This window comes from Lepidochelys olivacea (assembly GCF_965140295.1).
Source record: "Lepidochelys olivacea isolate rLepOli2 genome assembly, chromosome: 7".
NCBI classification, from domain to species: domain Eukaryota; kingdom Metazoa; phylum Chordata; order Testudines; family Cheloniidae; genus Lepidochelys; species Lepidochelys olivacea.
In genome coordinates this window covers 91,554,712-91,578,657 of record NC_140417.1, presented here as the reverse complement: position 1 = coordinate 91,578,657, position 23,946 = coordinate 91,554,712, and the positions used below count along the sequence as shown (strand labels likewise).

Here is a 23,946-nt window from a genome sequence, read left to right as displayed (position 1 = left end):
GGCATACAGCTCCCTGGTTCTCAGGTCTGGGTCAGTGCCAATGGTGCTTAATACTAGTCCTGGTCAGCTCCAAATTTCACCATGGCCTAGGATCCTTAATCAAAAATCAGTGGAGGATTGCTATGGCAGACTGGAGTTCTTCCACATCCCTTTCCTCCCCTGCCATACCTGTTATACCTTCAAGTGGGGGCATGGAATCATATTTTGTTTGACATACATTTAAGAAAAAGGACATTCTTGAAAAACAAGGTGGTAGTGGGAGAGGAGACCATAATAGGAGTGAAAGCTGGCATTACTGGGGGCCTGGAGAGGGGAATGTGATATGCAGTAAGGTTGGAAATGCAGGCCAGAGCAAAATGGGTTAGGGCCTTACTATAGGAGCAGATTTCAGAGTAGCAGCCATCTTAGTCTGTATCCGCAAAAAGAACAGGAGGATTTGTGGCATCTTAGAGACTAACAAATTGACTAGAGCATAAGCTTTCATGGGCTACAGCTCACTTCATCAGATGCATAGAATGGAACACATAGTAAGATATTATATACACACACATACTGATAAGTTGGAAGTTACCATACCAACTGTGAGAGGCTAATTAGTTAAGATGAGCTATTATCAGCAGGAGAAAATACTTTTGTAGTGATCATATGAGCAGAGGCTCTAAATACAGATTTTGTCCATACCTACCTGATATGATAGCCATCTAGGAGGCTTAAGAGAAGTAACTTCCACAGAGCAGCCTAGAAGCCTCAGCTAAGAAATGTAAATGAAAGGAAAATGTTTGCCAGCCTAACATGATTGCATGAGAGCTGACAGGTGTGGGGCTGAGCTAGTGAAGAAGGCAGACAGATACCATTTCTAAGAAAGAAAGAAAGAAAAGCAGGTGATATTTGCTATTATTTTGGAAGTCTGGTGAAAATTCAAGAAAAAGCGTGGCTATAATTTTTTGGCTTGTGACTATTTTGTTCTGTGTTTGCAATACATGTGGAGGGGTTAATTTTACTTCTGGCTGCCCTATCCTCTGTGTGTCTCCCCTTCACTCATCTTTGGTAAAAACAACCACCCAACAAAAATCTTAAAATGAAAAATATCTGTCCCTTTCCATAGTCATTTCATTTAAAAATCGCACTTATGGGATGTTGTTTTCACTATTGCCACCTCTGCATGTTCAAAACTCTCAAGTTAGACACCCAAAGGGGCATGAGATTGGCTTCAAAATCATGAGGATAAAATGACAATTAAACTGTTTAATGTCATAACAGTAATCCAGGCTTTTTTAAACATCTAACTCTGGTTGAGGCTGAGATACCCCTATTGATAGAACATCCCTCCTCATCCCCACCAGTCCAGAAACTATTGGATATACAGTAAGAGAACTTGCATTCTTATATTAGATCGAACATTTAATACAGGCACAGCTAATCCAGGGACATACACCAGGAGATGATTGAGTTTTTTATTTATTAATTGCAAAAATGTCTTAAATCACAAATCATAACTCAAAGCATAAGTACACACAATATATTGCCTTGATTATATACCTGTCACATGTTTTCCAAGTTAATCATACCATAACTGCCCAGTTTCTTGCTGTTAATAATATAAAAAGCCCCACAGCCTCCCTACAATGTTTTTAAGACAGGAGTATGAACAGGCAGGAACAAGTTTAATTTTTCAGCACCTTAAACCCACTGAAAGAATCACCCAGGGCAACAAATCAGAAGTATATGAATTTTTTAACTGAAAGAACTCAAAACAGAATCAATAACTTCACTCACTTGAAAGCAGTAAACAGCTGAGTCTGCTCACAGCTTGCTTGCAGCTGCATTACTGACTAAAGGAACTCACTCCCCGTAGTTAGCTACGCCTAAACAGTAATCCATATTTCAGTTTGTGCCTACTGGTTAGTAATTACCACATCAAAGCTGCTCATGGAAATAGAGTATCTGAATTTTTAGCATAACTCTTGCTACAATGTGGATTGGATGGAAAAATTTATGAATACCCAGAAAGCTGAAATAAATCTTTCAATATGAGCTAATAAAATTTAGCACGTGTAATCTTTTGATCCCTAAAGTTCTTTACAAACATTAACAAATTAATCCTCACTACATCCCTACAAGGTAGGCTATTTTGAAAATAGGAAACTTGAAAGAGAAGTTGAGAGAGTTGGCCAGAGGCTATGAAGGGAATCATTCTCAAGCACCAAAGTCAACTGTTTTTTGACCTAAGCACTTTGACAATCTCTTTAAAAGCTTCCCACGAAAAGCATGCTTTTTAAAAGTGATGAAAGAAACGTTATTGTCTGGAACTGGATGAATGTCATGAATCACCCACTCATAGACTATATGGCAGAGATTAAAAAATTTCAAACAAAGTGATCCCCTGTGGTATAACAGGGGGTATGTACATGACTGCTTTTGTAGGTCTTAAACAGATTCCTCTTGGAAATGTTTCAGAGTAACAGCCGTGTTAGTCTGTATTTGCAAAAAGAAAAGGAGTACTTGTGGCACCTTAGAAACTAACCAATTTATTTGAGCATAAGCTTTCGTGAGCTACAGCTCACTTCATCGGATGCAACATCCGATGAAGTGAGCTGTAGCTCACGAAAGCTTATGCTCAAATAAATTGGTTAGTCTCTAAGGTGCCACAAGTACTCCTTTCCTCTTGGAAATGTATCTCAGCTTCCTGAGGTAGTTCCCTAGTTATTGAAATTCACCAGGTTGGAAAATACAGTAGAGTGACAAATGTAGGAAAATACAAGTCAGTCACCATAAAGCCCTTTACTAATCCCCTGATTAATCACTTTAAGGAAAGAAAACCATCCTTATTTCTGAGCACAATAGAAGGATCAAATCATTCAACCTCAGGAACCACTGTGTGGCTTCAGGGATGCTTCCTCATCAGTTCAATGATTTTCACATACATGCGCTTAGCTGCATCAAGACCCCAGGTGAAATCTAGATGTTCCCATTCAGGAAAATGCTTGTGATAAATGAGATTAGTAATTTGACCAAGTAATGCGGCCACGTCCTTTGGGTCTGCAAACAAGTCATGTCCACCACTCCAAATAGCAATGGGCATTTTCAGTTCTTCTATCTTGTATATAGGAGGGGTAGTCTGGCAAAAAGGGAAATGGATTAGAAATGAAAACCTGTAAAGCTACACCAATTTTTTAACAAACCAATTCTGAAGAGACAGAGGCCTACTATCTTGCTTTCACAATCTGCTAAAATAAAAATAGTAATAATAAAACCTGCTTTCTTAGTCCATTTTTCATCCTGTTAATTGCAACAACAACCCTATTCCTGGATTTTTGCATAATACATGAATGAAAATTCTCCAGCAATTTGATATCTGGATTGGGGGTAAACCTTAACATTAGAGTGATCAATTTCAAAAGATTAATAACCATGCTTATAATACAGATGTTAAAGTACATTGGTTCATGTTACACATTTTGTAAGAAAATATATTTGTATCATCTTAATATATCCTAGCATTCTATTCACATCTTATAGGACTGTGATGCACTGAGCAAAATACAAGCCATTTTATTTCTTGTGCTCCATTTGTCCATAACCCAGAGTGTTGCAGCTTATTGCTTATTAAAATGGGACATTTTAGACCACTTTTTTTTATTCAGAGGCTTTTCTTTGGTACTCATAGTACCTCACAAACCTTAATGAATTCATCTTCACAGCAATCCTACAAGGAAGTATTATTATTAATCTCAATTTACCAATGGGAAACTGGAGTAGAGGGAGACGTTAAGTGCATTGCCCAAGATCATACAGGAAATCGGCGACAGAGCCAGGAACAGAATTTGGGTCTCCTTAGTCTGAATCAATGCCTTAAACACAGGATTGTCATTCCTCCCTGTAGCTATACACACACACATCTCTTTTAAATTGACCTTTGGTAGCAAAGGGTGCGTGCTTTACATTGCTTTGGTTTTAAATGGTATATTTAGGAAATATCATTGCCACAGCCACACAAAACACTGAAAATACAAATACTAGCTGTTACAAAATGGATTCTTCACTTTCTGTCAAAAGATGCAGTATGCAAGGATAGCATCAAAAGACACTCTTAGCTGGCAGGGTATTACCGCCTTAGAGGATGAACCTCCTCACACAACTCAGGGCATGTGACTTCTGGGGATTTCCTTCAACTGAAAGACAATTCTGTCTTCTTTGTTAACAATCCAAAGCAAGTCTATTACATTTATTAAAGAATTGCCAAATCAGATGGGTGTTTTGTGGGTGAATGTAGTATGTTTGAGTGTTGCTGTATGCATACCTGATGCACTAATTTCTCCATACCAATAATCCTCTCATCTCCGGGATTTGTTTTGTTTTTTGAAACATCTTGCCTTTCCCAATTAGACACTGTCAATAGTCTAGCAGCTACTATCAGGTGAGAGATTCATTCCTTTGCCTGTGACCATTCCCACTGGAAAGTCCCAGGAGAATTATCAAAGGATCATCTGGTAATAAATCTCCATCCATTTGTAATATTTGGTTACGTATCTTAATAATTGGACATGTCCACATATATGCATGAAATCACCTCTTTCTCCACAGTTTCACCCACAACTATCCGAACACGATCTATTTATATATATACTTTTTAACCTCACTGATGTAAGGTATCATTGGCACATCTTATAGAAATTTTCCTTTATAGTACTAAATATTGAGCTTTCCAGTCCTCAATTTTTTTTTATTTTTCTTCAAAGCTCACAGCATTTTTCAACAAAAAGTATGTTAACCTACCTGATTGTATTTTTCCATGTTCTTTTCCTTAGAGCCATAGTCATAAGCTTGCAATTGCTTTGAATACAATACCTATTAATTATATAATATAAAAAGTTATAATGATAGTGAAAGTCTGGATAGCTCAGGGGATAGAGAGCAGAATACAGCGTCTTTCATCCTGTTAAAACTTTGGGGCAAATGCTGCTCTCACGCTGTTCCGGTGGTTAACTACCCACACTTTTAGAAATGTGTACTTTATTTCTAACCTAAGTGTATTTCTCTTCAGTTTCCAGCCATTGGATCATATTACATCTCTGTCCACTAGATTAAAGAGCCAACTGCTATCAGAAATCTCCTTCCCGTGTAAGTATTTATAAATACTGAATTGAAGGACTTTAAGGAACCAAACAGTAGGCCAGATTGCTCCTTTGTGTCTCTCCAATGACTTCAGCTGTTACACCTGAGAGAAATTTGAACCATTGATGTAAATATGGAGTAACTCCACTGACTTCCGTTACTCCAGATTTATACCCAGTGTAAGTGAGATCAGAATCAGGCCCATTGTGTTTACCAGTCTTGGCTATTTTCAGGTCGTTAGATGCAATTGGTATATTAACATTTATATTGGAGTAGTGCCTAGAGGCTAGCCAGGTCAGAGGCCCTTGGTTCTAAGCATCCTATAATCATGTAGGAAGTTACAGCTGCTGTCCCCCACAGAGGGGCATATTTTGCATCTTAATCTAGAAAGAATGCAGGAAAACAGTTTTTATCCTAAGGGTAGTGAACCAGCCATTTGTGATAATTGCTTGACTATTCTGGGCTCAGTTGAAATCAAGGAGACTACTCACATAGTAAGGTACTATGACCCAATGAAATGGATTCCTTCACCAAGTAGTTGCTGAACCAACAAGAGGGGATGCCATTTTAGATTTAGTTTTGGTGAGTAGCGAGGACCTCATAGAAGCAATAGTTGTAGGACACAACCTTGGTTAGAGTGATCATGAGCTAATTCAATTCAAACTAAATGGAAGGATAAACAAAAATAGATCTGTGACTAGGGTTTTTGATTTCAAAAGAGCTTACTTTAAAAAATTAAGGGAATTAGTAAGGGAAGTGGATTGGACTGAAGAACTTTTGGATTTAAAGGCGGAGGAGGCTTGGAATTACTTCAAGTCAAAGTTGCAGAAACTGTCAGAAGCCTGCATCCCAAGAAAGGGGAAAAAATTCATAGGCAGGAGTTGTAGATCGAGCTGGATACGCAAGCACCTTAGAGAGGTGATTAAGAAAAAGCAGAAAGCCTACAAGGAGTGGGAGGGATTAGCAAGGAAAGATACCTTAGCAGAACACTTAGGGATAAAGTGAGCAAGGCCAAAAGCTATGTAGAGTTGGACCTTGGAAAGGGAATTAAAACCAATAGTAAAAGGTTCTATAGCCATATAAATAAGAAGAAAACAGAGAAAAAAGAAGTGGAACCGCTAAACCTTGAGGATGGAGTGGAGGTTAAGTATAATCTAGGCATGGCCCAATAGCTAAACAAATACTTTGCCTCAGTCTTTTAATGAGGCTAATGAGGAGCTTAGGGAAAATGGTAGGACGACAAATGGGAAGGAGGATTTGGAGGTAGATATTACCACATCCAAGGTAGAAGCCAAATTTGAACAGCTTAATGGGACTAAACTGGGGGGCCCAGATAATCTTCATCCAAGAATATTAAAGGAACTGGCACATGAAATTGCAAGCCCATTAGCAAAAATTTTAATGAATCTGTAAACTCAGGGGTTGTACTGTATGACTGGAGAATTGCTAACATAGTTCCTATTTTTAAGAAAGTGGGGGGGGGGGGGGGGAATGTGATCCGGGTAACTACAGGCCTGTTAGTTTGACATCTGTAGTATGCAAGGTCTTGGAAAAAATTTTGAAGGAGAAAGTAGTTAAGGACATTGAGGTCAATGGTAACCGGAACAAAATACAACATGGTTTTACAAAAGGTAGATAGTGTCAAACCAACCTGATCTCCTTCTTTGAGAAGGTAACAGATTTTTTGGACAAATGCAGTGGATCTAATTTACCTCGATTTCGATCTAATTTACCTCGATTTCAGTAAGGCATTTGATATGATTCCACATGGGGAATTATTAGTTAAATTGGAAAAGATGGGGATCAATATGAAAATTGAAAGGTCGATAAGGAACTGGTTAAAGGAGAGACTACAACAGGTCACACTGAAAGGTGTGGAAGGAGGTTACTAGTGGAGTTCCTCAGGGATAGGTTTTGGGACCAATCTTATTTAATCTTTTTATTACTGACCTTGGCACAAAAAGCAGTAATGTGCTAATAAAGTTTGCAGATAGCACAAAGCTGGGAGGTATTGCCAATACAGAGAAGGTCCGGGATATCCTACAGGAAGATCTGGATGACCTTGTAAACTGGAGTAATAGTAATAGGATGAAATTTAATAGTGAAAAGTGCAAGGTCATGCATTTAGAGATTAATAACAAGAATTTTTGTTATAAACTGGGGACGCATCACTTGGAAGTAACAGGGGAGGAGAAGGACCTCAGACTATTTGATCACAGGATGACTATGAGCCGCCAATATGATGTGGCCATGAAAAAAGCTAATGCGGTCTTGGGATGCATCAGGCGAGGTATTTCCAGAAAAGATAAGGAGGTGTTAGTACCATTATACAAGGCAGTGGTGAGACCTCATCTGGAATATTGTGTGCAGTTCTGATCTCCCATATTTTAGGAAAGATGAATTCAGACTTCAGCAGGTACAGAGAAGGGCTACTAGGATGATCCGAGGAATAGAAAACCTGTCTTATGAAAGGAGACTCAAAGAGCTTGGCTTGTTTAGCCTACCCAAAAGAAGGCTGAGGGGAGATATGATTGCTCTCTATAAATATATCAGAGGGATAAATACCACGGAGGGAGAAGAATTATTTAAGCTCAGTACCAATGTGGACACAAGAACAAATGGATATAAACTGGCCACCAGGAAGTTTAGACTTGAAATTAGATGAAGGTTTCTAACCATCAAAGGAGTGAAGTTCTGGAACAGCCTTCCAAGGGAAGCAGTGGGGGCAAAAAACATATCTGGCTTCAAGACTAAGCTTGATAAGTTTATGGAAGGGATGGTATGATGGGATAGCCTAATTTTGGCAATTAATTGATCTTCAACTATTAGCAGTAGATATGCCCAATGGCCTGTGATGGGATGTTAGATGGGGCGGTATCTGAGTTACTACAGAGAATTCTTTCCTGAGTGTCTGGCTGGTGAGTCTTGCCCACATGCTCAGGGTTTAGCTGATCACCATATTGGGGTCAGGAAGGAATTTTCCTCCAGGGCAGATTGGCAAAGGGCCTTGGGGTTTTTCGCCTTCCTCTGCAGTGTGGGGCATGGGTCACTTGCTGGAGGATTCTCTGCACTTCAAAGTCTTTACATCACAATTTGAGGACTTCAATAGCTCAGACATAGGTTAGAGGTTTGTTACAGGAGTGGGTGGGTGAGATTCTGTGGCCTGTGTTGTGCAGGAGGTCAGACTAGATGATCATAATGGTCCCTTCTGACCTTAAAGTCTATGATTCTTAAGGGTGGCAGAATCATGGCCTCTTTGATTAGGCAAGGTCACTAACTATTTGTATTTCTATTTGAGAGACAAGATATGTAACACGATTTTATCAAAATTCCTTGTACTGACCCATTTAAGTTCTTACTGACCTTATGGAGATTGTTTTAAAAGATTTTGCCATTTTTAAGAGAAAATTCAAGAAATTATCAGTCTGATCCTACAGCAATGTTGTTACCTCTTCATTTTAGGTTTAAGGTTTAAATTCTGGTAATGTATATTAATGGCATTCCAGCTGACATCAATTTTTAATGAAAAGCCAAAGATCACATAAGGAGCATTACGCCTAAATTCTATTATTTGTAATAAAGGAAAACAAGGATATTTATTCACAGTTTCAGATCAAAATCTTTAGAATGTGCCAGCCTTCTTCTATGCATAATAGGCTGAATCCTGCACCACTGACTTTCAACTGGTACACGATCAATCCCAGTCAGGTAATGGTGAGAGCACAGGTAAAAAATGTTAAAGCACCTAAGTGACTTAGGAACCCCAAGTCTCATTTTCACAAGTGACTTAGGGCCAGATTTTTACAGATATTTGAAATCAGTGAGAATTAGACACCTAGGACCTTAACACCTTCAAATTACATGTAATATGCTCTATTTCACTTATACACCTTTCAAATAAAAATGTTTTTAACTATAAAAAACTAAGCCTGCAAGCTCCTGACCCGACTGTCCAATTCCTAAGTGCATAATGTGTCATAAAGAAATCTCAGTACCTGATATCAAGGGGTTAAGGCTTTTGTGAAAATTGTTGTGATAAACAACACTCTGTCTAGCAAAAGTAAATGACAATGTGTGATAAGACAAGTTGGGCAAGTCTCTAAGGCCTGGATCCACAAAGGAACTTTGGTGATGTAACACCTAACTGTTAAGTTCCTAGAAAATCACTGGAACAACACCATGAACCATGTAGCCTGAGTTAGGCGTCTTCTGCTCCTATGCAAGGAATGTGAGGAGCAGGCTTCTAAGAATGTGATCCACAAAAGCCAGAACATTAGCCAGGGAGCCGCCTAAGTTAGCCAATGGAGGAGGTGGGTTCTAAGCCCCACTCCTCTCTCAGAGATAGACACCTAAATCCAGCCTATTTCTGCTTGCGATTCACAGCTGGGAAGCCACTGCCTGGAATCAGGAAGCTTAGGTGTCTGAGTCATTTCTTGTGAGAATGTTAGGTGCCTGCTTTGTTCCACACCAAACCTAGCAGGTGGTGGTGCTCACTTTGGATAGGAACTCACTTGTCATGTAGGAACCCCAGGTTCAGTTCCCCCCTCTGCCTGAGGGGGCAGGAGCATTTCAATGGGGTCTTCTACCTCTCAGGAGGGTTCTCTAATGGGGACTTCCTCAGTCTCTCCTGTTGAAACTGTTCCACTATGGATAACTACTTAAAGAGAACAAAGGAGTCCAAGGGCACCTTAAAGACTAAGAGATTTATTTGGGCATCAGCTTTCGTGGGTAAAAACCATTTCTTCAGATGCATGGAGTGAAAATTACAGGTGCAGGCATTATATAATGACACATGGAGAGAAGGGAGTTACCCCACAAGTGGAGAACCAGTGTTGGCAGGGCAGATTCGATCAGGGTGGATGTAGTCCACTCCCAATAATAGATGAGGAGGTGTCAATTCCAGGAGTGGCAAAGCTTATTTGTAATGAGCCAGCCACCCCCAGCTCCTTGTTGTTTTTGTGGATACAGACTAACACAGCTACCCCCTGATACTTAAAGACAGGCACAAAGAGAGTGAGAATAACTCTGTAGCCTGGTGGTTAGAGCAAGCAGCTGTGAGGCGGGAGACCGAGGATCTACTCCCCCTGCTCCAATGACTTTCATGGGAAGAACTTCAACAGGAGAGACTGAGAGAGACCCACAGCAGACTATCCCATTGCCCAGCTGTTAGAGCACTCTCCCGTTTAAACCCTTTCCCCCTGATCAGGCCCGAGTGAATGTTCCAACCACTGAGTTAGAAGGTGGGCATTACCTCTTCACCCAGTTTTGGAACAGAACCTGATCCAACAGGCAGCCTCTGAGCTTGTCCACTGGATCAGGCCCTGCAGGCAACACAGGTAGGTGAACATCTTCCCCATTTGTGGCTTATTCTGTAGTCTACATGGCAGATAGGCATCCGGGCACCTATAATGAGGAAGCCACATGCATACCCAGAGACAGCAACATACATGCATAGGAAACTTTCACACCAAAGATTTAGGTGCTGAGTGAGTTTAGACTTCGACAGGGTCAGGCAGCAGCTAAGCAGGAGTTCTTTGGATCACAGAGGAGCCTAACATTGGATCTTAGGCACCTACGTACCTTTATGGATCTACGCCTAGCACAGTAGCCCTGACTTTGTTTCAGAGTATCAAGTACACTTATACTACATGAAATACCTGGCGCCAATGTAAGCCATTTTGTACAGATGTTCCAGCAGGTGAATGTCCGATGTACATGGCTAACCGACTCTGAAAAGAAAACATTTACTAATTGTTATCAACGTGGGATCCATTTGGTTAGATTCAGACTCACAGACTTTAAGGCCAGAAGGGACATCATGATCATCTCGTCTGACCTCCTGCACGTTATTGGCTACAGAACCTCACCCACCTCACTCCTGTAATAGACCCATAACCTCTGGCTGAGTTTCTGAAGTCCTCAAATCAGGGTTTAAAGACTTCAAGTTACAAGAGAATCCACCCACATTTACTCTAATTTATACCAGCAAGTGACCCATGCCACACACTGCAGAAGAAGGCAAACCCACACTCCCAGCTTTCTAAAGCTAGAAAGCACCAGTTTTACCATTGCATGAAAAAGGACTAGAACACGTTACCCTTAAGATATAAAAACAGGGAACTTACAAACAAGTCTACAAAATAATTGGCTTAATGCTAAGAATTTACAGGTGGCATTTTGGCCACTAGAGGGAGTCCCTGTTATGTGAAGTCACTATTACTGAATAAACACAGTTTCTGTGATAAAAATAATTTTAAATGACTATAAAAACTAGAGTTTTCAAACCAGGTACATGCCTGACCTCATAAAAAATCCCATATACATGTATATTTAATAACAAAGACTTAATTAACTATGTGTTTTACTTTTTCCACAAACAAGGAAGAAAAATAATTTTTACATATATATTTTTCTAGCTATATTAGTACACTCAAAGACAATTACTTAATATTGTGAGACAATAACTTATATTTTCCATCAAATTTGGTTCTGAATTGAGAGTCACATTACTGATATACCCAATGTCAGAAAAAGCATTAATTGTTTATCTGCACCATTTAGAAAGGCTAGACCTTTCCTGAAATGGCTGTTTTAAATCGCTATCACATCTTTCTGTGGTTAATTTTTTATATTGAACTTATTAAATGTTTTAGGTCAGAGCAGACCTTGGTAGGGTTTATTTTATAATTTGGCTTTAAGACACTACCATGATTCTCAATTGTTAGAAAAATCTGACATACTATCACTGATTAAAAACTGGATATTTTTCTTACAATTAGATAAAACTTCTTTAATTAATTGTTTAATCTCAGTTTAACAAAAAGCAAAGGAGGACAAAGATGGTGAATCCAAATCAGTTTGCAAACTTCAGGCCATGCCATACCACCCATTTCTGAACAGAAGCCCCTACAGAATCTACAAAGAGCTCTACTGAATAATCAATGGCAGGATATGGCCCACAGTATCTATTTAGACTAAAACAAGCTTCCAATTGTCAGAAGTACCTCTGGGAAATGGAGTGCTACTTCACTCTTATAGTCTGATAAATTCTGATTATTAGCCTTACGGCAAGAGAACAATGTTTAATTCTTAATATGAGTTTAGTTACAGTAAACTTTGGAGAGTCACAGTTTCTTCCTGCTTCCTTCAGGGCACAGTACATTTGCCCTACCCCTGCCCCCATATAGCTCAGCTGGCTGGTATATGCAGGGATGGAGCATGGAACTATGGTTCCACCCACTCCACACACCTCCTTAGCCACTAGCTCATGAAGGGAAGAAAGCATTGGGCATGCAGACCCAGAACCTTCTTCTCACCCTTGTACCTTACACACATGATCCAAGCAAGACTAAGATGCCACACAAGCAGAATGGGATGGAGAGCTTCTTCCCCCCTCCTCCTCCTGCATGGCCATGTAGTCTGAGGGCAAGAATGAGCCCATGGATAGACAGGATAAAGGTAAAATGAATCTTAGATTAAGAAAAGATAGCAAGTATTATGCACATGTCATTCATGGGTTGAAATTAGAGAATGGCCCTGTTGCCAAATTGGCTCTGAATCTTTAATACCTTGCAGTTGGTAAGTGGTGTTCAGACCCAGAAGCTTGTATCAACCAGATAGAGACATTTGTGAAATCTGGATCCAGGATTGGATTCAGACTCTCACCCCACCTGCTTTGGAAGGTTTGAACCTAGTGTTCTGGTTGATCCCATCACTAGTTAAAAGCCACCTTGGCATTGGTCAAAGTCACCAAGAAGCTCTTACTCCCTCAGAACATCACTGAGTTAAGCCAAGTACTATGCATATATTTCCCCACATGAAAGTAGCTATGTGCCACACACACAGGGCACAAATGCTATTTACCTCAGAAATTATTTGAGCAGTATTTGTTTTAAATAGCCTGGTCCATACTTACCATATTTAAGTTTTGCTCATTACGCCCAGCCACAAAAGAGAGGACATATGCACAAAACTTATCCAGCTTGGTACACAATAGGGTAAGAGGCTTTTGCAGATGTTCACTCTGATGAAAGACTCCTTTAGTTCCAAATACAGTCTGAAAAGAAAATTATTCAGTAGCTGTCTCATTACAGTTCCATTTCATACAGATATGTTGCCACTTTACTCTTGAATATGAGCTAAGTATTCAGAGCTTGATGAAACCCTCTGACATCCTGTAATACTTCAGTTGTAATCCTGACCTTTCTTAGTTTACTGAGTGATAATCATGAAGGAAATTCTCTATCCATTCCCAAGTCAATGACCTCTGTTTCAGAATATATTTCAGTTGGTTGTAAGCCTGGTTACAGAATACAGCAGTCTTCTTCATTGCCACTAACACTCACCATATGCAAAGTCTTACTCTGTGTCCTCTCATTGCTGTAGTTCTAAAGGAGGATGTGAGACAGAGAGCCTTGGAGTCTGATGTTCTTTAGCCACAGAACAGATACAGCATACAAGCTTCTCTACTCTGCCCTAACAATATAATTAATCAGAATTCACAGAAAAAAAAATATACTAAACTGGAGTTAAGGCTGAGAGCAATAATTTAAAGGTAAAAATATTTCAGAGATGTTGTAATTATCCCCAAAACAAGATTTTCAAGTCCAGGAAATTCAGAATTCAGGCTACACTTTAGAGAAATGCAAACATGTTAAGGTAGAGAAATGCAAATTTAAGGCACACAAACTGCTCTGCCATGTAGTGATGCCATGCAATAACTATGTATTTATGGTTCATCCATCATAGTGTTTGTTTTCCCAGATTAGATTATATTGATTTTTAAGACACATTGTACTATTTTTGGGGTGGGGAGGTGGAGGGAATGGGACTTATAGTTTGTAAAGCTTGTTTATGGGATAATTACAGCAACCTTATAATGTTTTTACCTTAAGCTACTGATATGTCCTCTCAACATAACTCCAGTTTAACAAGTTTTTATCTAGGAATTTCCTTGGCTTTTTAAGTTGTTAAATATTTCACACATGAACACACACAAGAAAACCAAAGAAAATGTTATGATGTACATTTCTACCAATTTGAAGAATGAAGTATCAACCTTAAATCTTTATTTTAACATTTAGGGCCAGATTCATTGATAGCCTCTGACTGCTTTTTTTCTGGAGCAGCAGAAAGCAGCCAGGGCATAACGGCCATTTTCATCCACACTGGGTTATCTACATTCCTCTGCATGCATACCCCCACACTATTCCTCCCCCGACACTCCATTCCTCTGCACACATACATCCCAGCTTCAGGTCATGCGGTGAAGTAGAAAATTAGTCAGCCTCTGCTAAAGGAGAAACTTTCAGTTATGATGTATTATGGCAAAAAATGACCAATTATACTAAAAAAGGTCTTCAAATGTAGCCAGTGTAGGAGATTTCAATAATTCTAACTATATGAAAAGTCTGAAGAGTCTGCATTATTCTGTTATTAAGATCATTTGGAAGAAAAGCAACCTGACTCAGATGCTACATTTCTTAAAGGACCACACAAACCCTTTTGATCCTAGTGGTTAGCAAAAATTTGGGAGGAGAAATTTATGATAGAGTCGAGGGGCTTTGATGCAATCTAGTTTATTTACAAAGAATATAAAAAGTTATGTTTCTCTGAACACAAGAGAACCCAAGATACACAAGATAGTCTCCTTGCTCACAGCCATAAGCCCCTTTTCTCCATAACCCCCTCCAAAAACTCTTTCTAGACTTCTCTTGGGGCTACATGCTATGCTTGTCCAGGCTGTGTCTGGAGCTTCCTTCTCTATTTGTTTCTGTGTGCTTCTCTGCTTCTCTCTCTCACACACACTCACACTCACAAATTCAGACAATACCTGGCAAGTTCAAATTCCTGAGTGGCTTTGGATGTGTTTTGGGTAGAGCTCACAATTACTTCACAACAGACCTTAACTGTTTCTATCATCTTAAAGGGGGGTGGGGGGGAGAGAGAGACACTGTAGCCACCAGCTTCAATGAGGTTATGAGATTTCAGTGATTTTTTAACTATCTGGGAAGTCTGAAGTATCTGCATTATTCTATTATTAAGATCATTTGAGACAAAAAATTAATTTTAAACTCAAAATTCAAGGATTTACTTTTAAATTCTCAGAAAATTCATATTGTACTCAAAAAACAAGAGCTGTCATTTTGAGGAGGATATTCTGCAGTCTTCATCTGTAGCAAAGTGGTTGAATGCTGGCTTTAAATTTAAATCTCAACTCAGTCTTAACTACAGAACCTCAACCAGCACTTCCATGATAGTCCATAGTTCAAGCCCACACCAGTGTTGTGGTAGTGATTCCTTTGAAATCACTTCCAATCTGATAATTCTCAGGTTTGCTTTGCATATAAAATACTAGTATACATTGAGTTAGTATGTATGTACATGCTGGCCAAAGGGGGCAGTTCTCATGGGGCCCCAGGAGCCGTTCCTGTGTAACTTTTACCTGCCTCCATAAACAGGAAATAGAATTCTAAGAAATTGTCATGGCTGTAGGACTAGCTACACCTCTGTCCCATGTCCGGTCTCTCTGGGTGCACCCTTCAGCTTTCAGGTCTCATGACTTTTTTCTGTCTTGGGACATAATTTTACAATTTTCCCACTCTTAGACTTGGCTCTGGGCTACAGTCCTCTGCATATCAACCATGGGTATCCAGTGGTTCTGACTGGATTTGGGCACCTGCAATTCTTCCCTTCAGGAGTCTTTGATTGGTGATGTACAGTGACCAGCCTTATTAGACAGAAGGATTTATTTATTTTGCAGTAAGAATAAGGCTTTTAGAGAAAAATGATTTTAAAACCATCTCTAAGCATATCTATCTTATGTACAGGCTTGCCATCCTGCGATGGTAAGTAGGCAGGCCAGTGTCCTGTGTTCCAGGGTCCCAGTAGGGTCCTTGTTCCCCTATTACTTCTTTCTTGAGAAAAGGTCACTTTTTAAACATGCTATAGTTCTTTTGTTCTTCTAGGCTCAGAAGGCAAACGAAGTAAAATCCTTAGAGCCAATAGGACTGCCACTGTCTCCGAACAACTCTTGAGTGTTTGTTGAGGGGTGAATTGTCTTGAGCCATTCTTTTCTTTCCTTCCTGTTTTTCCACACAGACTCTTGTTGAGTTAAAGAAATATAGTCATTCAGAAAACACCCCAATAACTAGGCCAACATGCAGTATTCATAAATCATCATAGAGCAGCTCCAAGTCCATCATAGAACTATCTGAATAATCAAATATTCAGGGCCAGATTCTCAGCTTTGCTGAGTTTACTTCCCAGTCCCACCTAACTCTTTTAGCCCCTGACATGCCCCCCAGTAGAAAGGGAGTACGGGGTACACAGCAGCTCTGCACCACCCAAGGATTCCCCTCTGCTTTTAGGCAGAGCAGATCAGGAGGAGTTGAAGCCAACAATCTGGCCCTATAGGTGGAGGAATGACATACCTTGAGCAGTGTTTCAGGAAGACTCACAAACTTTACCAGAGGGCTTTTGGCAAATGTAATTGTGGCTACCGGCCCCAAGGCAAAGAACATTTTTATTCTTTGAGCCAAGTCTGGCCTAATGGAAAATGCTATGAAACCTAAGAAAATACAAATTATTTTGTATTATTGCAAAGAAATCATCCATAATTAAAATAAATAGTTACCATGCAGCAAACTGAAGGTTAAAATGTATAAGTAGCCTTTTATCTATTCAAATGCTATATAATTGTTCTCCATGCTCACTGAAGTAGGACAAAAAGTAATGAATCTGAAGCAAGGGAGATTTAGGTTCGAGATTAGGAAAAAATTCCTAACTATAAGAGTTGTTGAACTCTGGAATAGGCTTCCAAAGGAGCTTGAGAAATCCCCATCATTGGAGGTTCATAAGAACTGGTTTAACAAATAACTGTCAGGGATGATCTAGGTTTACTTGGTCCTGCCTCAAGTACAGGGGGCTGTACTTGATGACTTGTCGAGGTCCCTTACAGCCCTATGATTCCATATTATCACAGCAAAATGTTCATCCTAAATCTCCATTTAGTCTTCATTGGGAAAAATTAAGTTTTGGGGTATTGTTCAGATGGATTCAGGTGGCCAAGAGTCAGATTATAGTTTCAACTTGTTTTGGTGTAGAACCAAATTTTCTATTAACCAGATTTCTTGATGATTCCAGAATCTTTCCTATCAAGTTTCCAAAATTCCCATAAAATATTTTCTGAGTTTTATGATGCCCAGTTTCTAAAGCACTATTTATAGGGTTGTAAATTAATTGTTCACATTCAAAACTATATTTAAAAGACTATTAAAACTGTGACTTAAATTCACAAGGGCAGGCAAATGTTCAGAGAAAAAAGAAATACACTGTACTGTGAGTAATTGCACAGCATTTTAAGAAGCAATTAAAATGGCCTTAACAATGTCTATGTATAGAAGATATATGGTACTATTTGTATTCTAAGGCTGGGATTTTCAAAGGTGCCTAGCGGAGATGGGTGCTTAACTTCTATTTATGCCTTTGAAAATCCCAGCCTAAATGCATGTTTTATCACTTTTGTCTTAGAGCCTAATACTGTTCTGACTCAAGGAGAAAAAAGGGGAAAAGGATATTATGCAAGAAGTGGTAACAGGCTTCCTGCTCCCAACCACCATTTTTTGTCTTTTCCCCACTTTTTTCAAATGGCAATGGTGCAACATGGCATACCAGCCTATATCCCCCATCCCACTGTCACCAACCGATCCTATGGGTAAACCAGGAACCCTCAAGTGACTGCAAATGAATCAAATCCCTCATTGTATTCATACACTAGGGACTGAGTTGACTTTCTGTACTCACGGTATACGTAGTAAACAATTTGTAAATACTGATTTAGTGGCTATAATACCAGCAATTTGTTTTTAAATAGCAGAATAGCCAATACCAAGCACACAAAAATCCTGCATCAGGCCCCACTAAAATAATAAGATTGGCTTGAAATTAAATAATGTTTAGGTTCTTTTTATTTGCCTTCTGGTGTTTGAGCTGCAAGAGTTTGTGTTTTTAATCTTCTCTCCAAAACATGAGTAATGGGATACAGGAGTCTGGTCTTATTGGGATCCACTGCTAAAGGATCCCCCCCCCCAGCCTAAGAGGGGGGTCCACAGGACCTGGAAAACCAAATAACTACGGGGGACAACTAATGAACAACAGGGACAGGAGTGCGGTCAAAGGGTCAAACGAAGGGAACTGGATGGGGACACCGAGCAGAGAACCCCAGACAGTGCCCACTGCTCCTCAAAGGCATCAAGGGAGTCAGTGGACGACGCCCAGAGGAACTCTGCCCAGAGGTGTGAATGGACGGAGGACACAGGAGTCTGGTCCTATTGGGATCCAGGACGTGGGCGGGCAGAGCTCGTCCACTACAAAGGATTCCCCCCCCAGCCTAAGGGGGAGATCCACAGGGCCTGGAGAGCCAACTAATTACGGGGGACAACTAATGAAAAAACAGGGACGGGAGTGCGGTCAAAGGGTCAAACGAAGGGAACCGGACGGGGACACCGAGCAGAGAACTCCGGACAGCGCCCACCGCTCCTCAAAGGCATCAAGGGAGTCAGTGGACGCCGCCCAGAGGAACTCCGCTCGGAGGCGTGAATGGACGGAGGACAAAGGAGTCTGGTCCTATTGGGAATCCAGGACGTGGGCGGGCAGAGCTCGTCCACTACAAAAGGATCCCCCCACAGCCTAAGGGGGAGATCCACAGGGCCTGGAGAGCCAACTAATTACGGGGGACAACTAATGAAAAAACAGGGACGGGAGTGCGGTCAAAGGGTCAAACGAAGGGAACCGGACGGGGACACCGAGCAGAGAACTCCGGACAGCGCCCACCGCTCCTCAAAGGCATCAAGGGAGTCAGTGGACGCCGCCCAGAGGAACTCCGCTCGGAGGCGTGAATGGACGGAGGACAAAGGAGTCTGGTCCTATTGGGAATCCAGGACGTGGGCGGGCAGAGCTCGTCCACTACAAAAGGATCCCCCCACAGCCTAAGGGGGAGATCCACAGGGCCTGGAGAGCCAACTAATTACGGGGGACAACTAATGAAAAAACAGGGACGGGAGTGCGGTCAAAGGGTCAAACGAAGGGAACCGGACGGGGACACCGAGCAGAGAACTCCGGACAGCGCCCACCGCTCCTCAAAGGCATCAAGGGAGTCAGTGGACGCCGCCCAGAGGAACTCCGCTCGGAGGCGTGAATGGACGGAGGACAAAGGAGTCTGGTCCTATTGGGAATCCAGGACGTGGGCGGGCAGAGCTCGTCCACTACAAAAGGATCCCCCCACAGCCTAAGGGGGAGATCCACAGGGCCTGGAGAACCAACTAATTACGGGGGACAACTAATGAAAAACAGGGACGGGAGTGCGGTCAAAGGGTCAAACGAAGGGAACCGGACGGGGACACCGAGCAGAGAACTCCGGACAGCGCCCACCGCTCCTCAAAGGCATCAAGGGAGTCAGTGGACGCCGCCCAGAGGAACTCCGCTCGGAGGCGTGAATGGACGGAGGACAAAGGAGTCTGGTCGAAGGCAAATATATTGGCCACTGGATGAACAGTTTTCTGTTCCCTGAGTGACCAGAGCAGGTGCTGCCCTAGAGCAATCAGGAACCTGCCAGAACCAATTAAGACAGGCAAGCTAATCAAGACACCTGTAGCCAATTAAGAACTTTCTGGATTCAATTATGGCAGTTAGGCTAATCAGGACACCTGGTTTAAAAAGGACCTCCCAACAGTTAGTAGGGGGTCGTGCCAGGAGCAGAAAGTGAGAAGGTGTGCTGCTGGAGGAGTGAAGAGTTCAAGTGTGATCAGGCTTCAGGAGGAAGATACCGCAGTGAGGATAAAGAAGGTGCTGGGGGGAAGGCAATGGGGAAGTAGCCCAGGAAGTTGTAGCTGTCACACAGCTGATACAGGGAACATTGTGGACAGCTGCTATCCACAGGGCCCTGGGCTGGAACCCAGAGTAGAGGGTGGGCCTGGGTTCCCTCGCATCCCCCCAACTCCTGATCGGACACAGGAGGAGTTGAATCTGGTCTGTGAGAAACACCAGAAGGGAAGGTCTAAACTGGAAAGGGATCCGCCCTGACCCACTAGGTGGGACCCAGAAACTGCAGGGATTGTTCTCCGTTTCCCCCATGCTGGCCAGTGATGAGGTTAGCTGAGTGGATGGCAGGTTTGAGCCACTAGCAAGAATGGCCAAACTGAGGGCTGCTGTGAATCACTGAGGCAAGCAAATCCACCAATAAGCGCAGGACCCACCGAGGCAGAGGAGGAACTTTGTCACACAGCATTGACTGCAGGAGATGGCAACAAATATTGTGAGGCTTGTGATAAAATTGCAGGAGCTGGCAAAACTATAATAACCAAAGACACCATGCAAGCTTTCACAGTGACCACCTTCTAAATAATTGTTTGATATCAACAAACCTTACCAAGAAAGTCTAAAAAGATGTCAGGAACCAATTTGTTTGCTTAGTTCAGACACACAAAAATTGTTCTGAGAAAAGTTATCCAAACGTTGACAATTTCAGTTTAGAAAGTATTTCTACCTTTAACTTTTAAGCTAGGGAGAAAGGGAGTTAATAACCGAAGTCCACATCCTGCTGGGATGTAAATAGGATGCTATGGTATACCAGCTTGCATTCCTTCACCTACCTACAGTTGTGCCCTCTGAATGGGCAATATAGTACAGCTGCTTTTGTTCCGTTTTATTCATGGCAAAGTAGAGAACTGCTGGAATGTCATATTTACCCATCTCATCAAAACTACAGAGAGGAAACACAAAAGGCTTACATACATTAATTACCATAGTTTCAACTACATTAGAATGCACATTAGTAAATCTCAAGTTTGTTAGCTAAGTAAAACAGAAACTGTTCAATGTCCTCCCTGTGGAAGGAAAAGGCCGGGGTAGGGAGCGTCGAATTGTGGAGGTCAACGAATGGCTACGCAGGTGGTGTCGGAGAGAAGGCTTTGGATTCTTTGACCATGGGATGGTGTTCCATGAAGGAGGAGTGCTGGGCAGAGACGGGCTCCGCCTAACGAAGAGAGGGAAGAGCATCTTTGTGAGCAGGCTGGCTAACTTAGTGAGGAGGGCTTTAAACTAGGTTCACCGGGGGAAGGAGACCAAAGCCCTGAGGTAAGTGGGAAAGCAGGATACCGGGAGGAAACACAGGCAGGAACGTCTGTGAGGGGAGGGCTCCTACCTCATACTGAGAATGGGGGGCGATCAGCAGGTTATCTCAAGTGCCTATATACAAATGCACAAAGCCTTGGAAACAAGCAGGGAGAACTGGAGGTCCTGGTGATGTCAAGGAATTATGACGTGATTGGAATAACAGAGACTTGGTGGGATAACTCACATGACTGGAGTACTGTCATGGATGGATATAAGCTGTTCAGGAAGGACAGGCAGGGCAGAAAAGGTGGGGGAGTTGCATTGTTTGTAAGGGAGCAGTATGACTGCTCAGAGCTCCGGTATGAAACTGCAGAAAAACCTGAGTGTCTCTGGATTAAGTTTAGAAGCGTGAGCAACAAGGGTGATGTAGTGGTGGAAGTCTGCTATAGACCACCGGACCAGGGGGATGAGGTGGATGAGGCTTTCTTCCGGCAACTTGCAGAAGCTACTAGATCGCACGCCCTGGTTCTCATGGGTGACTTTAATTATCCTGATATCTGCTGGGAGAGCAATACAGCAGTGCATAGACAATCCAGGAAGTTTTTGGAAAATGTAGGGGACAATTTCCTAGTGCAAGTGCTAGAGGAACCAACTGGGGGGGGGAGCTTTTCTTGACCTGCTGCTCACAAACCGGGAAGAATTAGTGGGGGAAGCAAAAGTGGATGGGAATCTGGGAGGCAGTGACCATGAGTTGGTCGAGTTCAGGATCCTGACACAGGGAAGAAAGGTAAGCAGCAGAATACGGACCCTGGACTTCAGGAAAGCAGACTTCGACTCCCTCAGGGAACAGATGGGTAAGATCCCCTGGGGGAATAACATGAATGGGAAAGGAGTCCAGGAGAGCTGGCTGTATTTCAAAGAATCCCTATTGAGGTTACAGGGACAAACCATCCCGATGTGTTGAAAGGATAGTAAATATGGCAGGCGACCAGCTTGGCTTAACAGTGAAATCCTTGCAGATCTTAAACATAAAAAAGAAGCTTACAAGAAGTGGAAGATTGGACAAATGACCAGGGAAGAGTATGAAAATATTGCTCGGGCATGTAGGAATGAAATCAGGAGGGCCAAATCGCACCTGGAGCTGCAGCTAGCAAGAGATGTTAAGAGTAACAAGAAGGGTTTCTTCAGGTATGTTGGCAACAAGAAGAAAGCCAAGGAAAGTGTGGGCCCCTTACTGAACGAGGGAGGCAACCTAGTGACAGAGGATGTGGAAAAAGCTAATGTACTCAATGCTCTTTTTGCCTCTGTCTTCACGAACAAGGTCAGCTCCCAGACTGCTGCGCTGGGCATCACAGCATGGGGAGTAGGTGGCCAGCCCTCTGTGGAGAAAGAGGTGGTTAGGGACTATTTAGAAAAGCTGGACGTGCACAAGTCCAGGGGGCTGGACGCGTTGCATCCGAGAGTGCTAAAGGAATTGGCGGCTGTGATTGCAGAGCCATTGGCCATTATCTTTGAAAACTCGTGGCGAACGGGGGAAGTCCCGGATGACTGGAAAAAGGCTAATGTAGTGCCAATCTTTAAAAAAGGGAAGAAAGAGGATCCTGGGAACTACAGGCCAGTCAGTCTCACCTCAGTCCCCAGAAAAATCATGGAGCAGGTCCTCAAGGAATCAATCCTGAAGCACTTACACGAGAGGAAAATGATCAGGAACAGTCAGCATGGATTCACCAAGGGAAGGTCATGCCTGACTAATCTAATCCCCTTCTATGATGAGATTACTGGTTCTGTGGATGAAGGGAAAGCAGTGGATGTATTGTTTCTTGACTTTAGCAAAGCTTTTGACACGGTCTCCCACAGTATTCTTGTCAGCTAGTTAAGGAAGTATGGGCTGGATGAATGCATTATAAGGTGGGTAGAAAGTTGGCTAGATTGTCGGGCTCAATGGGTAGTGATCAATAGCTCCATGTCTAGTTGGCAGCCGGTATCGAGTGGAGTGCCCCAAGGGTCGGTCCTGGGGCTGGTTTTGTTCAATATCTTCATAAATGATCTCGAGGATGGTGTGGATTGCACTCTCAGCAAATTTGCGGATGATACTAAACTAGGAGGAGTGGTAGATATGCTGGAGGGCAGGGATAGGATAGAGAGGGACCTAGACAAATTGGAGGATTGGGCCAAAAGAAATCTGATGAGGTTCAACAAGGATAAGTGCAGGGTCCTGCACTTAGGACGGAAGAATCCCATGCACCGCTACAGACTAGGGACTGAAAGGCTAGGCAGCAGTTCCGCAGAAAAGGACCTAGGGGTGACAGTGTAAGCATGATATGAGTCAACAGTGTGCCCTTGTTGCCAAGAAGGCCAATGGCATTTTGGGATGCATAGCCAGCAGATTGAGGGACGTGATCGTTCCCCTCTATTCGACATTGGTGAGGCCTCATCTGGAGTACTGTGTCCAGTTTTGGGCCCCACACTACAAGAAGGATGTGGATAAATTGGAGAGAGTCTAGCGAAGGGCAAAAAAATGATTAGGGGTCTGGAACACATGACTTATGAGGAGAGGCTGAGGGAACTGGGATTGTTTAGTCTGCAGAAGAGAAGAATGAGGGGGGATTTGATAGCTGCTTTCAACTACCTGAGAGGTGGTTCCAAAGAGGATGGTTCTAGACTATTCTCAGTGGTAGAAGATGACAGGACAAGGAATAATGGTCTCAAGTTGCAGTG

At 42.2% G+C, this 23,946-nt stretch overlaps 1 protein-coding gene across 1 annotated transcript in view; it reads right to left on the bottom strand.

Annotated features, from left to right (window-relative positions):
• Positions 1–2,631: 2,631 nt before the first annotated feature.
• Positions 2,632–23,946, bottom strand: part of LOC311524412 (lysosomal acid lipase/cholesteryl ester hydrolase-like) — a gene marked incomplete at its 5' end in the record, with an annotated part of 38,190 nt that continues 16,875 nt past the window's right edge. The window contains 6 exon segments of the mRNA XM_084635474.1: positions 2,632–3,118; positions 4,777–4,848; positions 10,773–10,844; positions 13,031–13,171; positions 16,548–16,684; positions 20,766–20,875. Coding sequence (XP_084491600.1) covers positions 2,885–3,118; positions 4,777–4,848; positions 10,773–10,844; positions 13,031–13,171; positions 16,548–16,684; positions 20,766–20,875 — 766 coding nt within the window. The 3' untranslated portion in view covers positions 2,632–2,884.